Source organism: Anomaloglossus baeobatrachus, chromosome 1, assembly GCF_048569485.1.
Source record: "Anomaloglossus baeobatrachus isolate aAnoBae1 chromosome 1, aAnoBae1.hap1, whole genome shotgun sequence".
In the NCBI taxonomy this organism is placed as follows: Eukaryota; Metazoa; Chordata; class Amphibia; order Anura; family Aromobatidae; genus Anomaloglossus; species Anomaloglossus baeobatrachus.
Window position 1 is genome coordinate 724,839,624 of NC_134353.1, and position 20,806 is coordinate 724,860,429.

The 20,806-nt window shown below is 41.7% G+C and overlaps 1 protein-coding gene across 1 annotated transcript in view; it reads left to right on the top strand.

Annotated features, from left to right (window-relative positions):
• STX2 (syntaxin 2) overlaps nucleotides 1-15,130 on the top strand; it is a 94,991-nt gene extending 79,861 nt beyond the window's left edge. The window contains exons 9-10 of the mRNA XM_075322195.1: nucleotides 7,019-7,129; nucleotides 13,976-15,130. Coding sequence (XP_075178310.1) covers nucleotides 7,019-7,129; nucleotides 13,976-14,053 — 189 coding nt within the window. The 3' untranslated portion in view covers nucleotides 14,054-15,130. The remainder of the gene's footprint in view (nucleotides 1-7,018; nucleotides 7,130-13,975) is intronic.
• Nucleotides 15,131-20,806: the final 5,676 nt, after the last annotated feature.

Consider the following 20,806-nt stretch of genomic DNA (forward strand, 5'->3'; position numbering starts at 1 on the left):
GGATGCGGCGTCCTGCGGCAAAAACCGCATCCGGCCACTGCATGCGGTTTTTTGCACTGCACATGCTCAGTATTAAGCTGCATCCGTCAAACGGACGGGCCTCATGGAAAAACTTATGCAACGGATCCGTTTTTTTCACCGCATCCGTTGCATCGGTTTTTGAGCCGGGTTGTGCCGCACTGCAAAAACTGGATGTGTGAAAGCAGCCTAATTGAATGTAAAAATTATATTACATTACATTAACATGATGAAATTATTTTTTAGCAAAAACATTGTTGTTTCCACCAAAAAATATTGCAAATCTTGAGGAAAAATTGCTATATTTGTGCAGTGAATGTTTCAAAGCTAAAAAAGCCAAATCGTGCGGGATAGAGGTATACAGACTTTGAATATCACATGTCACCCAATTATAATGTTCATTCTAGGAAAAATCTGAAAAAATATTTAAGAATATGGTTTGAATCCCGTATATAGCTGGGTGACACATGAGACAAAGTCTGCAACCCCGTATCCAGCCTCTCTGACAGGTGCTCAAGAAGAGAATCGATACCAGACACAATCAGCTTGAAACTAGGTGGAAACGATACCTTATGGGTTTTAGGTAGGACATGAAACTATGGATTTAAGGGAAATGACACTACAGTATCACAGTATGTTATAAGCCATCAGACAATCACAGGTCTGGGTCTGAGTTCCCTAAGTGGAATAAAAAATAAGTACTATTTTTTATTTATTTTATTTTTTTTAAATATACAAAAAATCAAACCACCACCGCCTTTTCTCGCTTACAGGTAAAGTGTATAGCCGCGTCTGTAAGTGTCCAGTCTATAAAAATATACCTTTAATCCGTACGAAAAAAAAAAGAAATCAACACTCCAGAATTGCAGTTTTTCGGTCACCACACCTTCCTACAAAAAAGGACAATAAGATACCTAATATTGTATTATCAAAGTGTTGTATGTACCCCAAAGTGCTGTTAATAAAACCATCAGCTTACCACACAAAGTAAAAGCTCACAGCGCTCCATTGATGTGAACATGAAAATCGTTACAAGTCCTGGAAAATGACGGAAGCCAAATATTTTGTTAACATACGTCTGAATTATCTTTCACCTCTTAAATAAATAATAAAAAAAAAAAAAATCTATGGAAGTTTGGTATTGCCATAATTATACTGAGCAGGAAAATCACGTAAGACATTCTTACCGTGCAATGAGCATATAAGAAAAAAAAAATGGCAGAAAACAATTTTTTTCACCACTTTTTATCCCACTTGGAATATTTTTGTTTTTTAGTATATTGAGTAGTAAAATAAATGAACTCATTCTGAGAAAAAAAAAGCCATCATATGGATAGAACAAGGAAAAATGGGAGGAAAAAAATGAAAGTGCAAATTATGAAAAATTACCCCATCAATAAAGGTTTAAAACAATGTTTAGAATTCCAGTTTTAGAAAGTAGTTCTTTTCAGTGTGTACTTTGTAACGTCCTAGTATGGCGGACCATGCTCACATGTATTTTTCCTCTTTAATAGGTTGGTGATTTTTTGTTTTAAATTTGTCATTCTTATTGGACAAAGCAAAAACAAAAATCCTAGGTACAAATAATATGTATAAAATAATCCGTCCATATTCTATCCCTGGTATTAGTGGTGTGGATGTCTATGGCATTATATAAATAATATTATGGAAAATCGTACCAGATAAATGACTGTACATATTAACCTTTTTTTTTTTTTAACCACTTGTCTAATGCTCTTATTTGCTGCTGGTTTTGTCCCCTGAAGGACAGAAAAGGAGGTAAAAGATCCACATGTTGTCATCTGTCAGCATTTGCATTTCCATTCAAGTCACATAAGCCATGATGTATGCATGGATCATCTCTACCCAAGCTGTTTGGAGACCTGTCATCCATAGCATGAAGTTCAATGTCTATGCCCAACCCGGGCACCCCCCCCCCCCTTCTATAATATATTTATTTTGCCAGGCAGTTATTTAAATTTTGGCTCATTCAGACATCACTGATTTCTCCATTACACCAAAATGGTCCGTGTGTATACTATAGACTAAAATATGCAGAAGTCATACATTCAAAACTGACGGCTGAATGGGCCCCCCAATGTGGTAATGCTGGATTTTTCTATCTTTTAATACAGTTACAGGGGTAGCAACTATCACCTAAACTTCTTTTGCTCATGAAACTGTTACGTTTGTTCTGGTTTTAGATCATATTTATTCGTATTTATTTTAATGCTAAGAAATGTATCGATCTAGTTCACTATCTTTTTGTATTTTTATCTATGGAAATTTCACATTTTGACAATTGTGCAAAATCTTAATGGTTTGTAGAATAGAAACCTCTCCTTAACACGCCTCAGGCAACACCTGCTCCAACTCCAAGAACTATAAAAAATTGAACATTGTTAAAAACAGCTCTCTTCAAAGTATTCATACCGGTGTCTGGAAGTGTAACTCTTCAGGTGCTTTACAGGAATGGAATGAAAAATTACAATTTCTCCACTAAATTGTTGCTGGCATCTGAAGAAGCCACTACAGTTTGTAGACCCCAATATTAAAAGCCACAAGATCATGGGGTTAAATATGGAGCCCCCTCCCTCTACTGACCAACTGAATGCTACAACTGTTGCTATTCACCTCATGACCTAGGGGGTTAAACTCCTCAATTGACGCTAACATCAGTCGTGGCCTACACAGCAGAGAGTCCGCTATAGTCTACAGCTGACGTGCTGTGTTTTCACCAAGTGTGCTATTCTTATTCCTCAGATCAGTTAGCCATATTTGTGGTCATTAATGTGTTAAAGCAGGGGTGGGAAACCTTTTTTCTGCCGGGGGCCATTTGGAAATTTCTACCACACTTTGGGAGCCGCACAAAATTATCAACTTGAATATTACCCTATTTGGTCAAACAATTAACTCACTCTGGCGGCTGGAGCTTCTACTCTTTGGTGCGGCTGTGATGTTAAGTGATATTGATCTTGTTGCTTCTCACAACTGCTTTTCTACGTTTCAGTTAACTGCTGTATATACATCACAGGATGGGATGGGGGCATATACATCTTAGGGGAGGGTTGGGAGGAATATCGATTACTGGGGAGGTTGGGGGGCATAGACATGACTAGGGAGAATGGGGGCATAGACATCAAAGGAGGTGCTGAAGGCAAATAATCACTGGGGAGGGCTGGGAGAAATATACATCATTAGCAAAGTTGTGGGGCATAGACGTGGCTGTTTGCATAAACATCACTGGGGTGTACATACATCACTGGTGGTACATACATCAGTGTTGGAGAGCACAGACATAGCTGGGTGGGTATAAACATTGCAGGGGTGGGCTGGAGGAATATACATCACTAGGGAAGCAGCGGGGCATAGATATCACTGGGGGTACAAACAACACTGGTCTGCACAGACATCACTGGAGGTATATACATCATTGGGGTACACAGACATAGCTGCGGGGCACAAACATTGCTAGGGGCATAGACATAGCTGGGGGAGCACAGACAGACCTGGAGGCAGACTGACAGACCTGGAGACGGGCAGACAGACCTGGAGGCGGGCTGACCTGGGGGAGGCTGGAGGCATACCTGGGGAAGGCTGTGGGCACAGAGTGCGCTGCTGCTGCCGCCGGGGACCGCCGCGGGCACAGTTGGACCTGGGAGATGATGGGGCAATTCCTCTTCTTCTGCTGGACTGGAGCGCACCTACAAAGTACGTCCTCACACTAGCCAGTGTCAGCGTGGAGACATAGTCCTTCGGTATAGAAATTGCAGTGTTCAGCATTGAACGTGCTATGCTGGGTTTTAAAGGGCCAGCAAGATGCGGCTGCTGCCCCAGCACTGCGGTTCCTGGGAATCTGTTCCGGGTGGCGCAGAAAGTCATCGCTGGCCGCATACGGCCTGTGGGCCGGAGGTTCCCTACCACTGTCTTAAAGTGATGCAAGCCTCCATTCCATGGGAAAAATGTTGTAATGTTAGTAATTTCTCCTATTCATTGCAAAAATCGGAGAATACGTTTTCACAGATATTTATGGCTTATCTAATGCCGTGGCCACAGTTTCCAGAAAGAGTGAATGAAAAGGTGGCTGCTCGTATGTACAGCCTGCACAGAAGCTATGAAAACAGCTAGTATAGGTGCATTTGTGAGAGAGGGGACACACTATTACATTTTTATGTCTGTAATGTAAATAACGTGGATATAAAAAGTTTACACACAGATGTTAAAATGGCATTTTTTTGCCATGTAAAAAAAAAAAAATCCAAGAATAATTTCAAAACATCGCTCTCACCTTTAGGCCATGTTCACATGCAGTGTTTTTGCTGTATTTTTTTCTGCAGCCAAACCCTTCTCTTTCCAGTAGAAATCCTGCATTTTTTTTGTCGCTTTTTTTGGGTGCAGATTGTGTGCTCTGTCTAGAATACATTTTTAATAAAGTTACTTTTATTCTCCCAAAACATTTTGAAAAATGACGTGTGTTTTTTGGCAAGTACTGAAGTTTACTGCATGTAGCAATAGTCGCCTGTATTCTTCACATGTCTGGCCTGTGGACCAGGATGGTAAGATGAAAGCCATTACTTACAAAGAAAATTATCTAAGCCTGGCTATGTTTTGCCAAATTGTGTATAAAGTGTGCCAAAAGCATGTGTGGAAATGTGTTCTGGCCTGATGAGACCAAGGTTGGACATTTTGACCATCGTTCCAAAAGGTTGGTTTGGCTCAAAGGCACCACTGTGCATAATCAACAGAACACCATAGCCACCATGAAGCATGGTGGAGGCAGCATTAGTCTTTTGCTAAAACGCTGAAGAGGAATTTCACATTTCAGCACATACGACCTTAAACATGCCTCAAATCAACAAAAGTATGGCTTCGCCTGAAGATCAAAGTTTTGCATTGCCCCAGTCCAGAAATAAAATTGAAAATCTGTGGTGACCTGGAAAGGGCTGTACACAGCACATGCCCTCTGAATTTACTTAGAAGAACTTGTTCTTTTAGGCTAGTTTCACACTTGCGTTGAACGGCATCCGTTATTGCGTTGTGTGACGGATGCAACGGATGCGTTGCATATAATGGCACAATGGATGCAACGGATCGTACAAAAGGGAAAGCTGTTTTTTTTTTCGTTTTTTTTTTCTTTACGGTTTTACCGGCAGCAGACTATTGTGAACGATCAGCTGATCGCTCTCAAAAGCATGCGGCCGGGCGCTCAGCTGATCGCTCTCACATGCCGGCGGCCGGGCGCTCAGCTGAGAACTCTCACATGTCGGCGGCCGGGCGCTCAGCTGATCGCTCTCACATGTCGGTGGCCGGGCGCTCAGCTGATCGCTCTCACATGTCGGCAGCCAGGCGCTCAGCTGATCGCTCTCACACGCCGGCGGCCGGGCGCTCAGCTGACAACTCTCACATGGCGGCCGGGCGCTCAGCTGATCGGTCTCACATGCCGGCGGCCGGGCGCTCAGCTGAGAACTTGCATGCTGGCGGCCGGGCGCTCAGCTGAACGTTCGGCCGCTGAGAGACAAAATAAAGTTTCTGTGATAAATAAAAAAATTGAGCATGCGCAGTGAAAAATAGATGATTCCGCCGCTCAAAAAACGTTACATGCTGCGTTCCTTTCGCCCGGCGGAAGCAACGCAGCGTCGGCCAGCGGAAGGAAGGCAGGTACTTTTGGCACAATCCGTCATCCATACAAGTCTATGGGAAACAGCGGAATCCGTTAACGGCTTCCACTGTTTTCCAAAAGGGCGGATTGTGACAGAAGGGAAAAAACGCAAGTGTGAAAGTACCCTTAGTCAGCATAGGGTTAATAAGCATTAATTTACAATTTGCCAGAAGGCAACTAGAACCCTAAACTAAGGGCTAAATAATATATATATTTTACTTTCAATCACTGAAAAGATTTTTAGATTTTTATATATCATAGAGACACAGTAAACTTTTAAAACCACTAAATGCAGTGACCCTCAGCAGATCTCATTTGTTATAGCCATGCTAGCTGCTTATCATTGTTACTCTCCCATCTGGGCTCTCTTGTATCCGCAGCTCAGTCTGCTATATATCTATCACTCCTATTATTGGTGATCACCGCATTTGCTTATTAAAATACTATCTGTAACCTCCCCAACATGTTTCACCGCACTGGTGTCATCAGGGGGCAGAGGCTAATAGTATTTATACTATTATATACTAATGGTATATAATACAATTTTATTTCAGTGTATCCATATAAATGGCCCACCCTGTTTAATAGAATTGGCATAAATAACAGGGGGAGGACAGATGGGCAGGGGGCGGCAAACACTATGAATACCCACCCAAAAAGCCACTCAAAAAGCTGCTCATTTTACAAACTTTACTTGATTGTGTTTCAAAACCTATACAGCCTAGCTGACAACTAAAGGTGTGTATAGAATCAGCCTGATAGCTAAAGCCAGTGCTATACTGGCACTTATATAGGAAAATCCTGGTGATTGGTTCTCTTTAAATGCAATGTGTCATCAGGTTTTGCTATGTGAAAGCAGCATGATGGACCCGGATTCCGGTGATGTATCATTTACTGGGCTGCTTGCTACAGTTTTGATTAAATCAGTTTTATATGCTGCAGATCTACCAGTTCTCTGAATGCTGGGCTACATATAGCCACACCTACACCATTGATTGGCAGGTCTCCATATGTTCTGCTCATAGGAAGCATTATTCGTGGCATGGTTATACACAGTTCATGAATATGGGAGACTACAGGGTAGCAGGTTTACTAATCCTCTAGTGATAATCTCCTGCTGATAAAACGCACTTCATTAAAATTCCAGCAAGTGACACATCACTGGAATCAGGTTCTCTGACTCTACATTATGCTGCTCTTAGATTAGGGGTGGCTAAAACTTTGTGACAGATTCCCTTTAAATGTATTGTATGGTTTTCGAAATTAAAATGTTAAAATACTTTTATGTAATTTTGTAATCTTCATTTTTTTTTTTAATTTGAATTGTGACTCTTTTCATAGGGTGAAATGATAAACAATATCGAGAAGAATGTTGAAAACGCTTCTGATTACATTGAACATGCCAAAGAAGAAACCAAGAAGGCCGTAAAATATCAGAGCAAATCACGCAGGGTACGTAAATAACACATTGGGCTTCTTTACCCATCAGTGATGTCATCGGCCTGCGTACGAGGTATTTCACAATATTCCGGTAGTTGTAAACTTTTTATTAATGAACCTTTTTTTTTTTACTTCCAGAAAGGATGGATCGTTGCCATTTTAGTGTTGGTGGTGATTGGCATAATTGCCTTGATCATAGGTTTATCAGTTGGTATCAAATAAACCCCTTTATAATTCAGCATCTGCCCATGAGGCAGTAAGTAACCAGCCTTATCATTTCTATACTCTTCTTATACCATCAACCCGGGAGAAATGAATGGTAGAATATTTGCAGAAATAGTTAATTGGTTTATGTAAAGGATGTATTTACACATACATCATGTAATTATATCAATTTAAAGTTTTTTTTTTTTTGTTTTTTTTTATAAACCAGGTTGATTGTATAGAGAGTCACTATTTCAGGTGTAGTGCACACTACGTCAGCACTGCGTGTACTCAGTGGGCTGGACAAATCTGTGCACTTCAGTTCTAATTCCCACTTGTCTGTCGTTAATTTGATAAATGTTACCGGTTTACGGTTTAGGCCGGTTTCACACATCAATTTTTTTGCCATCAGGCACAATCCGGCGAAAAAACTGATGCGACGGATCCGTCGAAAAAAACCCCGGATCCGTTGCATCAGTTTATTCCATCCGTTACTTCCATATTTTGACGGATCCGTTTTGATACTGAGCATGCTCAATTTAAAAAAACGGGAACTTGTGCCAGATTCCAACATATGACGGATGACAACGGATCCGGCTGCCATAGGCTTCCATTATAAAACATGACGTACAGCGCCGGATCGGGCACGATTCGGGGTTTTTCTTCGCCGGAGACCAAAAAACGTTCCATTCAACGTTCCATCCGGCCGCTGGATAAGCAAATTTTGCCAGATCCGGCGAAAGCCAGATGGAACGCAAAGCTATCCGACACAATCTAGCGCTAATAGAAGTCTATGGGGGAAAAAAATGATCCGGCGGCAGCAGACGCCGGATCCGTTCTTTCATGTTTTTGCCGGATTGTGCCTGATGGCAAAAAACTAATGTGTGAAAGCAGCCTTATGCCATCACTGGTGAAGGGCACACAGCACTGTAAAAACGTGGTTTGTCGTCTGCTCGTTTTTTAATTTGCACATCAGTAATTCTTCTGTTAATGAGTACTGTAATGGGTTTTTTTTGTTTTTTTTTATTTTTTTTTAGCGTGCTTAGAAGTGAATTTGTCATGCATCTACAAGTGCATCTCAATAAATTAGAATATCATCAAAAAGTTAATTTCAGTAATTCAATACAAAAAGTGAAATGCATATATTAGTCTTTACAAGCCGTGATCTATTTCAAGTGTTTATTTCTGTTAATGTTGATGATTATGGTTTACAACCACTGAAAACCCAAAAGTCGCTATCTCAGAAAATTAGAATAATTACCACAAAACACCTGCAAAGGCTTCCTAAGCGTTTAAAATGGTCCCTTAGTCTTGTTCAGTAGGCTACACAATCATGGGAAGACTGCTGTCTGGACAGATGTCCATAATATATGTTTCCATTTTTGTATTGAATTACTGAAATTAACTTTTTGATCTAATTTATTGAGATGCACCTGTACAGTGGGTACGGAAAGTGTTCAGACCCATTTACATTTTTCACTCTGTTTCATTGCAGCCATTTGGTAAATTCAAAAAATTTGTTTTTCTTTTTTTTTTTTCTTAATGTACACACTGCACCCCATCTTAACAGAAATGTAGAAATTTTTGCAAATGTATTTAAATAAGAAAGACTGAAATATCACATGGTCCTTAGTATTCAGACCCTTTGCTCAGTATTGATTAGAAGCACCCTTTTGAGCTAGTACAGCCATGAGTCTTCTTGGGAATGATGCACCAAGTTTTCCACACCTGGCTTTGTGAATCTTCTGCCATTCTCTCCAGTTCCGTCAGGTTGGATGGTGATTGTTAGTGGACAGCCATTTTCAGGTCTCTCCAGAGATGCTCAATTGGGTTTAGGTCAGGGCTGTGGCTGGCCCAGTCAAGAATGGTCACAGATTTGTTCTGAAGCCACTCCTTTATATTTTAGCTGTGTGCTTAGGGTCATTGTCTTGTTGGAAGGTGAACCTTCGGCCAAGTCTGAGGTCCAGAGCATTCTGGAAGAGGTTTCCTTCCAGGATATCTCTGTAACTGGCTGCATTCATCCTTCCTTCAATTGCAACCAGTCGTCCTGTAGCTGAAAAACACCACCATAGCATGATGCTGCCACCACCATGTTTCACTGTTGGGATTGTATTGGGTAGGTGAAGACCAGTGCCCTGGTTTTCTTCACACATACCGCTTAGAATTATCACCAAAAAGTTCCATCTTCGTCTCATTAGACCAGAGAATCTTATTTCTCATAGTCTGGGAGTCCTTCGTGTGTTTTGTTTGTTTTTTTGCAAACTCTATGCAGGCTCTCGTATGTCTTGAACTGAGGAGAGGCTAGTTGACTTTGTGGAACTCTCTCCCATCTCCTTACTGCATCTCTGGAGCTCAGCTGCAGTGGTTTTGGGGTGGTTCTTTACCTCTCTTACCAAGGCGCTTCTCCCAAAATTGCTCAGTTTGGCTGGATGGCCAGGTCTACGAAAAGTTTTGGTGATCCCAAACTTCTTCCATTTAAGGATTATGGAGGCCACTGTGCTCTTAAAAACCTTGAGTACTGTAGAAATTCTTTTGTAAACTTGGCCAGATCTGTGCCTTGCCACAATTCTGTCTCTGAGCTCCTTGGACAGTTCCTTTGACCTCGTGATTCTAATTTGGCCTGACATGCACTGTGAGCTGTGAGGTCTACATGCGCACGCTGCATCTTTTTGTGTTCACAAACAGCAGCCAAAACTGCGCGTTGTCAGAGAGCACCTGGAAATATCACAAACAATTCTTGTAATTGTCGGTGCGTTTTTGCTGCGTTTTTGCTGCGTTTTGGTGCGTTTTTCACAACACGCGTTTTTGTGACAAATGTTGACAAAAACACAGGAAGAATGAACATGCTGCATTTTTTTGTCACAAACGTTTGACAAAACGCTGACAAACTGCAATGTGCACATAGCAAATCTGACTTCTCATAGACTTTGCTGGGAAGTCAAATGTCAGAAAGTTCTGACAACAAAACTGCAGCCAAAAAAGCAACAAAAAACGCAGCGTGCGCATGTAGCCTTATATAGATAGATTTGTGCCTTTCCAAATCAAGTCCTACCAGTTTAATTAAACACAGCTGGACTCCAATGAAGGAATGGAACCATCTCAAGGAGAATCACAAGGACATGGACAGCATGTGACTTATATATGAGTGTCTGAGCAAAGGGTCTGAATACTTATGACCATGTGATATTTCAGTTTTTTTCTTTTTTAATAAATTTGCAAAAATTTCTACATTTCTGTCTTTTTTTTTCTGACCAGATGGGGTGCAGAGTGTACATTAATGAGAGAAAAAATGAACTTTTTTTTTTTTTTTTTTTAATTTACTAAATGGCTGCAATGAAAGTGTGAAAAATGTAAAGGGGTCTGAGTACTTTCCGTACCCACTGTATATTCTAAATATTTTTAAAGATTCAAATCTGAAAATTGTGACTTGCATCAGTAATTTAAGCAAAAGGTGGTTCTACAAAGTACTGATTGCAAGGGGCTGAATACAAATGCAAGTCTTTTGGGGTATGTCTCTACAAGTTTTGAACATGGGATCAAGCATTTTTACCAATTCTTCTTTGCAAAATAGCTCTAGCTTAGTGAGATAGGTTGGAGATGGCCCGTGAACAGCAATTTTCTAAGTTTTGCTACAGATTTTCAATGGGATTTAGCTCTAAACTTTGACTGGGCCATTCAAACACATGAATATGCTTTGATTTTAACGACTGGTTCCCAATCTCTAGTCCTCAGCAGGTGATGTTTCCAGGATTTCCTTAAGCTGATGTCACACACAGCGACAACGACGTCGCTGCTACGTCACCATTTTCTGTGACGTTGCAGCGACGTCCCGTCGCTGTCGCTGTGTGTGACATCCAGCAACGACCTGGCCCCTGCTGTGAGGTCGCCGGTCGTTGCTGAATGTCCAGCTTCATTTTTTGGTCGTCACTCTCCCGCTGTGACACACACATCGCTGTGTGTGACAGTGAGAGAGCGATGAAATGAAGCGAGCAGGAGCCGGCACTGGCAGCTGCGGTAAGCTGTAACCAGCGTAAACATCGGGTAACCAAGGGAAGACCTTTCCCTGGTTACCCGATATTTACCTTCGTTACCAGCCTCCGCTCTTGCTGCCAGTGCCGGCTCCTGCTCTGTGCACATGTGGCTGCAGTACGCATCGGGTAATTAACCCGATGTATACTGTAGCAAGGAGAGCAAGGAGCCAGCGCTAAGCAGTGTGCGCGGCTCCCTGCTCTCTGCACTGTGACATGTAGCTGAAGCACACATCGGGTTAATTAACCCGATGTATACTGTAGCAAGGAGAGCAAGGAGCCAGCGCTAAGCAGTGCGCGCGGCTCCCTGCTCTCTGCACTGTGACATGTAGCTGCAGCACACATCGGGTTAATTAACCCGATGTGTACTGTACCTAGGAGAGCAAGGAGCCAGCGCTAAGCGCGGCTCCCTGCTCTCTGCACATGTAGCACAGCGACGTTATGATCGCTGCTTCTGCTGTGTTTGACAGCTAAGCAGCGATCATAACAGCGACTTACAAGGTTGCTGTTACGTCACCGAAAATGGTGACGTAACAGCGACGTCGTTGTCGCTGTCGCTTAGTGTGAACCCAACTTTAGTATTACACAGGAGATGCCTTGATAATGATTCCATCACCTATTAAATGCTAAGGAAGTCCTAAAAACATGACCTGTTAATGACCGTGAGAATTGAAGCTTGGGAACCACTGATCTAAACCATTTCACTGTAGCTCTGGCAGTATGTTTAGGATAATTATCATGCTGCAAGGGGAACCTACATCCTAGTCTCAAGTCTTTTGCAGCCTCCAGTGTTGCCCTGTATTTAGCTCCATGCTTCTTCTGATAAAGCTCCCCAGTCCCTGTTGAAGAAAATTATCCCCACAGCATGATACTGCCACCACCTTGTTTGGCGGTGGGGATGGTGTTTTCAGGGTAATGTCAGTGTTGATTTTCCACCAAACAGCATTTTGCATTCAACCCTAACCCCAACATGGCTTTTTGCAAACTGCAAGGACTTCTTATAGCTTCCTTTTAGAAATTGCAGCATTTTTCTAGCTACTCTTCTATAAAGGTCTCTCATCTGAGTTATGGTTCTCTGTATCTCCTACAGACTGATCATGGGCCTCTTCACTGCTTCTCTAGTTAGTGCTCACCTTGCTTGAAATGTCCGAGATAGACGACCATGTCTTGGAAGGTTTGCAGTTCTGCCATACTCCTATTTTTGGATGATGGATTGAACAGTCCTCGGTTACATGTTCAGAGCTTGGGTTATTTTTGTATAACCTAAGCCTACTTTACTCTTTGCCACAACTTTATTCCTGACCTGTCTGGTGTGTTCCTTGGTTTTCATGTTGCTGTTTGATCCCTAATGTTCTCAAACATCTGAGGCCTTCACAGAACAACTCTAATTTGGTGACTTCTGGTCACACAGGATTTTATTTTGAAGTATCACGCTACAGGGGGCTGAATACAAATACATGTGATAATTTTCAGAGTTATATTTTTAAACTATTTAGAAAACCATATATGATTTCCTTTACACTTCACTAATACGGGCTACTTGGTGTTGGTTCATCACATAAAAATCCTAATAAAATATATAGGTTGTGGGTGTGATGTGAATAAATGTGGAAAAGTTCCCTGGGTATGAATACTTTTTCAAGGCAATGTATAGAACTGAAACCAGCATAAAAATATAATGGAATATCGCCAATTAAGTTTCCCAACCACAAGCCTCCTCGGACTCCCACCACTTCACTTTTTACTTCTTGAAGCATTGATGTCCAGTGACAAAATAGCTTCTCTATAGTGATTTTATGCTCTGTAAGTAGCCACCACGGTCATGTGAACTTGTTAGAGCGTACAGATCACTGCACTACCGTCTGAACCAGGCCTCTTGAACAAAACAAGGGCTGGAAAGTAGAGCCGAATTATTATATATTTTTTTTATTATTCCCTCCCCTCCTTTTTCTTCTCCCCCCTCCTGGTCAAGAAAGACGTTGAAGAATAGTCATAATGTTTTTTTTCCGCTGAATTTGAATCAGTTATTTTAAAGTTTAAATAGGCTCCCAAGAGCGATTATTTTCTCAGCCCTAATCAGACCAAGAAAACAGTCGCACCATGCTAAGAGTGGAATGTGATCCTGTTCCACTCGCACCCATGCAAGTCTATGTGGTGACAAAAACATCGCACTGCTCTCGTGTTACACTGGTGTAAAGCGAGAGCAGTGCGATTCTGCGCATCAGCCGGCAACGGAGGAGATAGGGAGATAAATCCCTCCCCTTCGCAGCGCCGGCCCGCCCATCCTCAGCGCTTGCCCTCCTCTGCAGCTGTGGTCTGGTCGCACGATCGGACCACAGTCTCATGACCCTCGGTTCCCGCTGTGTTGCAAGTGTGAGCCGAGTGTCATGCGAGGACTTGCACATAGCACCGCATGATCTCAGCCTAACATTTATTTTCTATTGTATACTGATCTCAGGACAGTTCTTAACATAAAATTGTTGAAAACCCCTTTTTAACCCCTTATTAACGCTTAGGGCAAAGTATATGTCTATTGTAATTGTTTTAACTTTGTCTTCTTTGAATCGGTATTCCCATTTATTTGTGTATATATTTACATTTATTCTTCCGCCTTTTGTCTTTCCAGAAAATGATCTTCATTATCATCTGTGTAGTCGTTTTGCTGCTAATTCTCATAATCGTCCTGGCTGCAACATTGTCATAACGATTCCAGAAAGAACGGCATCTGCCGCCCCACCTCGTCGCTCAGCTTTGCACCAGAAGCCTTTTATTTAGGTACTTGGCTGCCTTAATGACAAACCTGACACCTGTTTTTTGTTTATTTTTTTCTATGCCATATATGTTAATTTCTCTCATAAGAAGCTATGTAAAGGGTCAAAAATGAGGCAGAACCATGATCTGTATGAAAGCAGAGCAGTGTATTTGCACCGATTTGCCCAACAAAGAATGTTTTGGGTTGTTTTTCTTGTTTTGCGTGTGTTTTGAGCCGTGGCACTTTATTGCTGCTACAATGTTTTGTAACCATGTTATGTTTTGTTTTTTCCAGTCCTTTGCAACTGCAGACCTCAAGTGTCGCTGCACCCAGTGTTAATTTTGTGTATCTCACAGTACTGTATGTAAGGAATAATTCTGACGTTATGAGCCCTCCCCGACTGACTGACTTATTGTGGACTTAGTTCAATGAAGCTTATTAAGAATGACAATCCCTTTAATAGAGATCTAAATAATACATTGTTTACATGACTAGTCCTTTTCACCCGCAGGAACGCCTTGTAGGCCACACTTTTATTGCTTGCATTGATATCGTGTCTGCACTCCTCTGCTCTCTTTTCCTATTGTTTGCTTAGGTTATGTGCAAATACTAATCACTTTTAGGATCACATTGAGTTAGGATGCCCCAGCACATTAGGTCAATATCGGCCAAACGCAGCAATTTCGGACAACTGTCTAATGTGTTTGGGTGTCCCATCTATTCTCAATGGCAGATGTTGAAGTAAATAAAGGATCAGTCATAGTCTTTTGTTTCTGTGAAAGATGGTCAGTGGCATATCCCCTCGTGCTGCCTACAGTGAGGTAAAGCCTGTGCCAGGGGGGGATGAATGATCATCGTACAAGTCACTGTCCTGATTGTTCCGTGTAAATTAAACGGATGGCGAGCTATTTCCTGTGACATTAATCGGCACTCATTGAGGGCCATTTCTCTGCTTGTGCTAAGGGACATTAAGTTGCTGACAGGGTGGGCTATGTATTAAAGGGAACCAATCACCAGGATTTTCGTATATAACCTAAAGCTAGTGCTATACTGGCACTATCGGGCTGAGTCTATACATATCTGTAGTGGTCAGCTCAGATGTTTAGGTTTTGAAATCCAAAAAAGTAAAGTTTATAAACTCAGCACTGCAGCTAGTTGAGTGACAGCAGCAATAGAGCAGATAATATATTCATAGTTATCCCCTCCCCCTGTTAGAATTAGCATAAGTATTATACAAATTATTCACTTTGTCTCTTGCGGGACCTGTGTGAGGCCATACCCATGTGATCTGGTGTCCAGCTTTGTTGGCTGAGTCCCCGCCTCTTCTGATCACATGGGTATGACCTCACCACAGGTCCTGCAAGAGACAAAGTGAATCGTTTGTATAATACTTATGCTAGTTCTAACAGGGGGAGGGGATAACTATGAATACCCCCCAGATATTATCTGTTCCTCAGCTGCTGTTACTCAACAAGCAGCTAATTTTATAAACTTTACTTTTTTGGATATCAAAACCTAAACATCCGAGCTGGCCACTAAAGCTATATAGAGACAGCCTGATAGTGCCAGTATAGCACTGGCTTTAGGTTATATATGAAAATCCTGGTGATTGGTTCCCTTTTAATGTTTGATTATGCAACAAAAAAAATTATTTGCAATACCCTTGTTTTAGCAGCATTAATCACCGTGCCTTTAGTTGGAGCATGGCCCTGTTACCAGCTTGTTTCCTGTGCCGCTACCTCTCTGGATCCAACCTGGCTGTTAAAGGGGTGGTTCACCCATATTTTTTATTGTCTAGATCGATATTATATTGAGAAACAATGTTTCTCTCAAATACCTTGTGTTGGCAATAGTGCCTGTGAGAGGCGCTATTGCAGACCGCTGTTCCCCGTCCAGTGACGTACCCGTCAAGTGCTGCACACGTCCTATCCGTGCAGCCGGCTGCATTCTGAGCCCATCTGCTCCCTACTCCTCCGCCCTCTTCCCTCACAGCACAGCGCGTCTCTTGCTTGCAGCGTTCTGCGAGGAGGGAGGGGGAGCAGGAGACGCGCTGTGCTGGGAGGGTGGAGGGAGCAGGAGACGCGCCGTGCTAGGAGGGAGGAGGGAGCAGGAGACGCGAGGAGTGAGGGGGGAGCAGATGGGCTGTGACAGCAGTGAAATATCACTCACAGCTCAGAGTCTGGAAGACTGTAGCCGGCTGCACGGATGTGACGTGTGCAGCATTTGACGGCTACGTCACTGGACTGGGAACAGCGGTCTGCAATAGCTCCTCTCACAGGCACTATTGCCAACACAAGGTATTTGAGAGAAACATTGTTTCTCAATATAATATCGAACTAGACAATAAAAAAAAAAATGGGTGAACCACCCCTTTAAATATACATCTGTCTAAATGCAATTACAGTCTTAACCTAGGGCAACCAGTAAAATACATGTGTAGTAGTTAGCCTTGTCATTAGTTGTTTGCTGCATTAGGAAGCATAGACAGGACAGATCTGAATTAGTTTGATCTTTTTGTATCGCCTGGAGCCAGCTACTATTGAGAGATGATGAATGCTTAGCCAAGTGTCCAATGTCTGGAGAGCCCTAGGGTAATTTCCACTTATCTATAGCGTATCAGTTAGGCTATGTGCCCACGCTACAGGATTTATCGCGGATTTGACGCGGATTTTGACGCGGATTTAGCGCGGATTTGCCGAAAATCTGCAGCACAGCTACTCCCCAGCCATTTCAATGGCATTTTGGAAATGCTGTGCCCATGCTGCGGATTTTTCCGCTGCGGATTTTGCCGCGGATTTTGATGCGGAACAAACTGCAGCATGTCAATTGTTTGGTGCGGATTTGGTGCGGATTTTCTGTTTTTGAATGGGGAAAAAAAAAAAAATAAAATCCGCATCAAAATCCGCGGTAAATCCGCGGTAAATCCGCGGCAAATCCGCGGGTGCGGATTTGCCGCGAAAGTTGCGGATTTTCAGGCAAAAAAATCCGCAGGGACCTTTTACTGTGGACACATAGCCTAAGGATTACCCTGTAGCTTATCTGCGATATTGTGTTCTGGCAAAGCTCTAATGTATCATTCCAGATATAGTGATGTATATTGTGCAACATTCCATGGATAATGAGTACAAATTTGGATATTAAGTGGAAAATTTACATCTATATTTATATTGAAATTGCAATATTGTAAAACTATATTCTTCTGTAAACTAGTCACTAAAGGATATTGACTAGAGTTTAGCGAGTACCTAAATATTCATACTAGCTATACTCCTAACGAGTACTGTCGAATACTCGCGTATTCCAGATAGCGTGTACAATTCAAGTCATTGAAGAAAACTCAAAGTAACGAGTAACCTGGATGCTGTACTATTCATGCGAGTAGCAAATAGTGCGAAATTTGGGTTACTCGTTACGTTGCGAGTATTCCCCATTGACTTACATTGCACGCGCTATTCGGAACGAGTATGCGAGTATTAGACAGTACTCGTTACGAGTATAGTGTGTATGAATATTTATTAGTGGTGTATCTGCACCTCAACAACTGCTCTATCGATTTGTGGGAACATCCATAGTTCGATTTTCTAGTTGAGACACAATGGCAAACAAAGCAGTGGGTCTAATATTTCAGTCTTGGACCTAATATAACTTAAAGGGTTTTTCCAACTTAGACATTTATGGCACATCCACAAGAAGTGGCTTCCACCTCTGGAACATGCACCTTTCTCGAGAACTGATCCTGTCTGCTATTTGCAGAAGATCATGGAAAGAGTCATACATGCACAGCCACCTGTCTTCACAACCGTGCAGGATAGGACCCCAGTCTCAGACTTGGACCCACCTACCCTTACGAGGCTTTTATGGCATTTCTTTCTAATATGCCATAAAAGCTTGAGCTAATACCGCTTTAATGGGGCAGGTTTATGAAAGATTGCTCCCAAGATGTCAGGCTGTTATGACCTTTGGTTATTGGATTCTGAAGAGGATATGTTTACACCACTCACATCATTAAATTCAGAAGTTTTTGCGGCTTTTCCATATGTGTCAATGGGGTTTATTCAATCCATGCACATCCCACAAAATAACCCCATTTTTATGTATGGAATTAATTTTAAGTTGCACCTATTTTACACCCTTGAAAGAGTTTAATGGATTGGTCTTCGCCTGAGCTGGGTTTTACCACCCTGTTGTGCCAGCTTTCCAGTTAACACATTGATGAATCTGCCCTACCCAGCTTAACTTTTTATTTGTGGCAAGTTTAACCTGTTTGTCTCTGTCTGGATTTTTATCTTTAAATACCCAAGGGGATTTTCGTTCTTTTTTTATAATGCACATGTGATATTGTGTAAAGTGACTATTATTATTTTTTATGCTTTATGTGATAAATGAAGTGAGCTTCGATACTGCAGACCAGATGTACAGGAATTGAGCGGTTCCCAGGTCGGACCAGTATGATATTCCCTTGGGTCACTTGAGTGGTTTGCACCTTTTTTTCTAAGCACTGCCTTTTCTTACTATAAAAGAAAACTTTCTAAAGGTGCATATATTGTAATGAACTTTTCTCCCTTTTATGTAAAAATATAATTGTAGAGTTGTGATATATTTATAAATGTGAATGTGGCTTCATTCCTGTTTTTAATGAAAGATTTTCCATTGTTGAATAAAACCTATAAACCAATCATGGATGACCATTCCTGGGTAATATCGGTTTACTGCGTGAGATGACGGTAGAAATGAGGTTGGGTTTAACACTAAATTAAGGTCTACACGTCAGACGATTGTCATGCCAAACTTTTTTTTTTTTTCTTCCGATCTTGGTGTCAGTGATATCAATGTTGAAGTATACGGATATGTTATTGTGCCTTGCTACGTAACCCAGAAGTGCACATTGTAAATACAGAAGTTCCGCCTATAACCAACGTCTTTAAGGAGCAAACTAATGTCACGTGTACACTAAGCCTTATTTACCACAAGTGTTCCATGGTTGCTAACACGTCCCATAGCCTCGGGCCTATGTAGCTGGGGCTGCACTCACTGGTGACTGTACACCACAGGCATTTAATGCATGAGAAACTAGTTTTCCTCTGTGTAATACAGCATAGCTTTCACTTTTTAAAAGTCAATCCTACATGATTGTGCATTGACCTATTACACAATGTCGTCGTGGCCTCGCTGACGTTCACGGTGACGATCCTCCTTTTGAGCTCCGGCTTTGACCTAAGTGTTAGTCACTTTCTTTACAGTACTAATAGAAGTTGTGTGTAACATGAAGGAAAAGACATTTTAATTACAATACTTTCAGATCCATTCCAGTGAATCGTCCACGCATTTCAGCAGCTCCTTGTATATAACACGTCTAGTTTTTAATCTTTTTGTTTTACAATTGACTCTTTTCGGAAGTAATTGCTCCTTTCATGTAAATAGATTGCTAGCTGTGTTTGTAAAGGGCTGGTGGCATAATGGGAATTCCTCCATTTCCCGTATACCCCAGCCGCTTACAGACTATGTATAATCTATTACTTTGTTTCTCTATTTTTCAGCGCCACCATATTTCAGAATATTGTACACATTTAGTAATTGCCTAATTCTGTGATATGTGATGCTTTGTAAACTGTGAGTTTTAGAAGATTAATCCAATTGATTTATGTACTAATACGTTTTCCTAATAAAAAAGCACTTTATTTGCAAACAACTTGTGGTCTATTATATTATTTAGCTCATTCTCACAGTATGGCTCCATTATTTAAAGGGTCTATCCAGGGTAAACTTGTATTTCACCCCTTGTTCCTGAGGAGGCAGAAGGCTTTTCAGTACAATAAAAAGCATTCCCTTCTTGTGGCACCTACTAAACCGAAAAGCAACAAAAAGAGGAATAAAAATCTCCAAAAATTCAGCAATTACTTACAGCAAATAGAGGGCAGCAGTTATAACCTGCCCAGGCCAAGTTACTAATGCACTAGCAGGATGCAGCAAGACCCCAATAAGGTGGAGGCATCACAGGTGCAAGAGAAGCAAATCACCCACACACTTCCAATCGATGGAGGGGGCGATTGCTGGATGATAAAATTACACACAGATGGCTTGTATAGGGCGCCGTTCACACTTGTTGGTGCACCTACTTAACCGAGCAGAACAATGGGGGTCTCTGGTTTCACTGACTGAAAGCTCCATTCATTACATGTCATTTGTAGCATTACTTTATGTGCTTATAGTGGACACTTGTAGGATAATGAAAAAATGACATTTCTTGGAGTGGGAAAACAAGTTTCATGAAGGTAACAGTCACAATTGAGTATTACATCTTGTATACATTTATGGCATAGCCACCGAAATGTATAATGGATGCAGGCCCAACCAATGGGATCGGCACCTGTACAAACACCGTGGTCCTAATGCATGGTCAATATCCCCATAAAAATGAAGAGGATCTCTGACCATCTCATGATTGCATGCTGTCTGCTTTTTGGCACTGTTCTCCAGAGGTGTGGCACCTGGAACTGCTACACAATTATGAAAGTACAATACCCCTTTAGTGTACAAGATGGGATTACCCCTATCAACTGCTACAGCAGAGAGAATAAAAAGCTCTGGTAATGTGCAATTAAACTTAGTTACCCAAAATGAAATGTCAGACTCCTACTGTTGAATATATAAAGCCATATATTGCAGTCTTTATAGTAATGTATCATCACAAAACGACCTATTGTT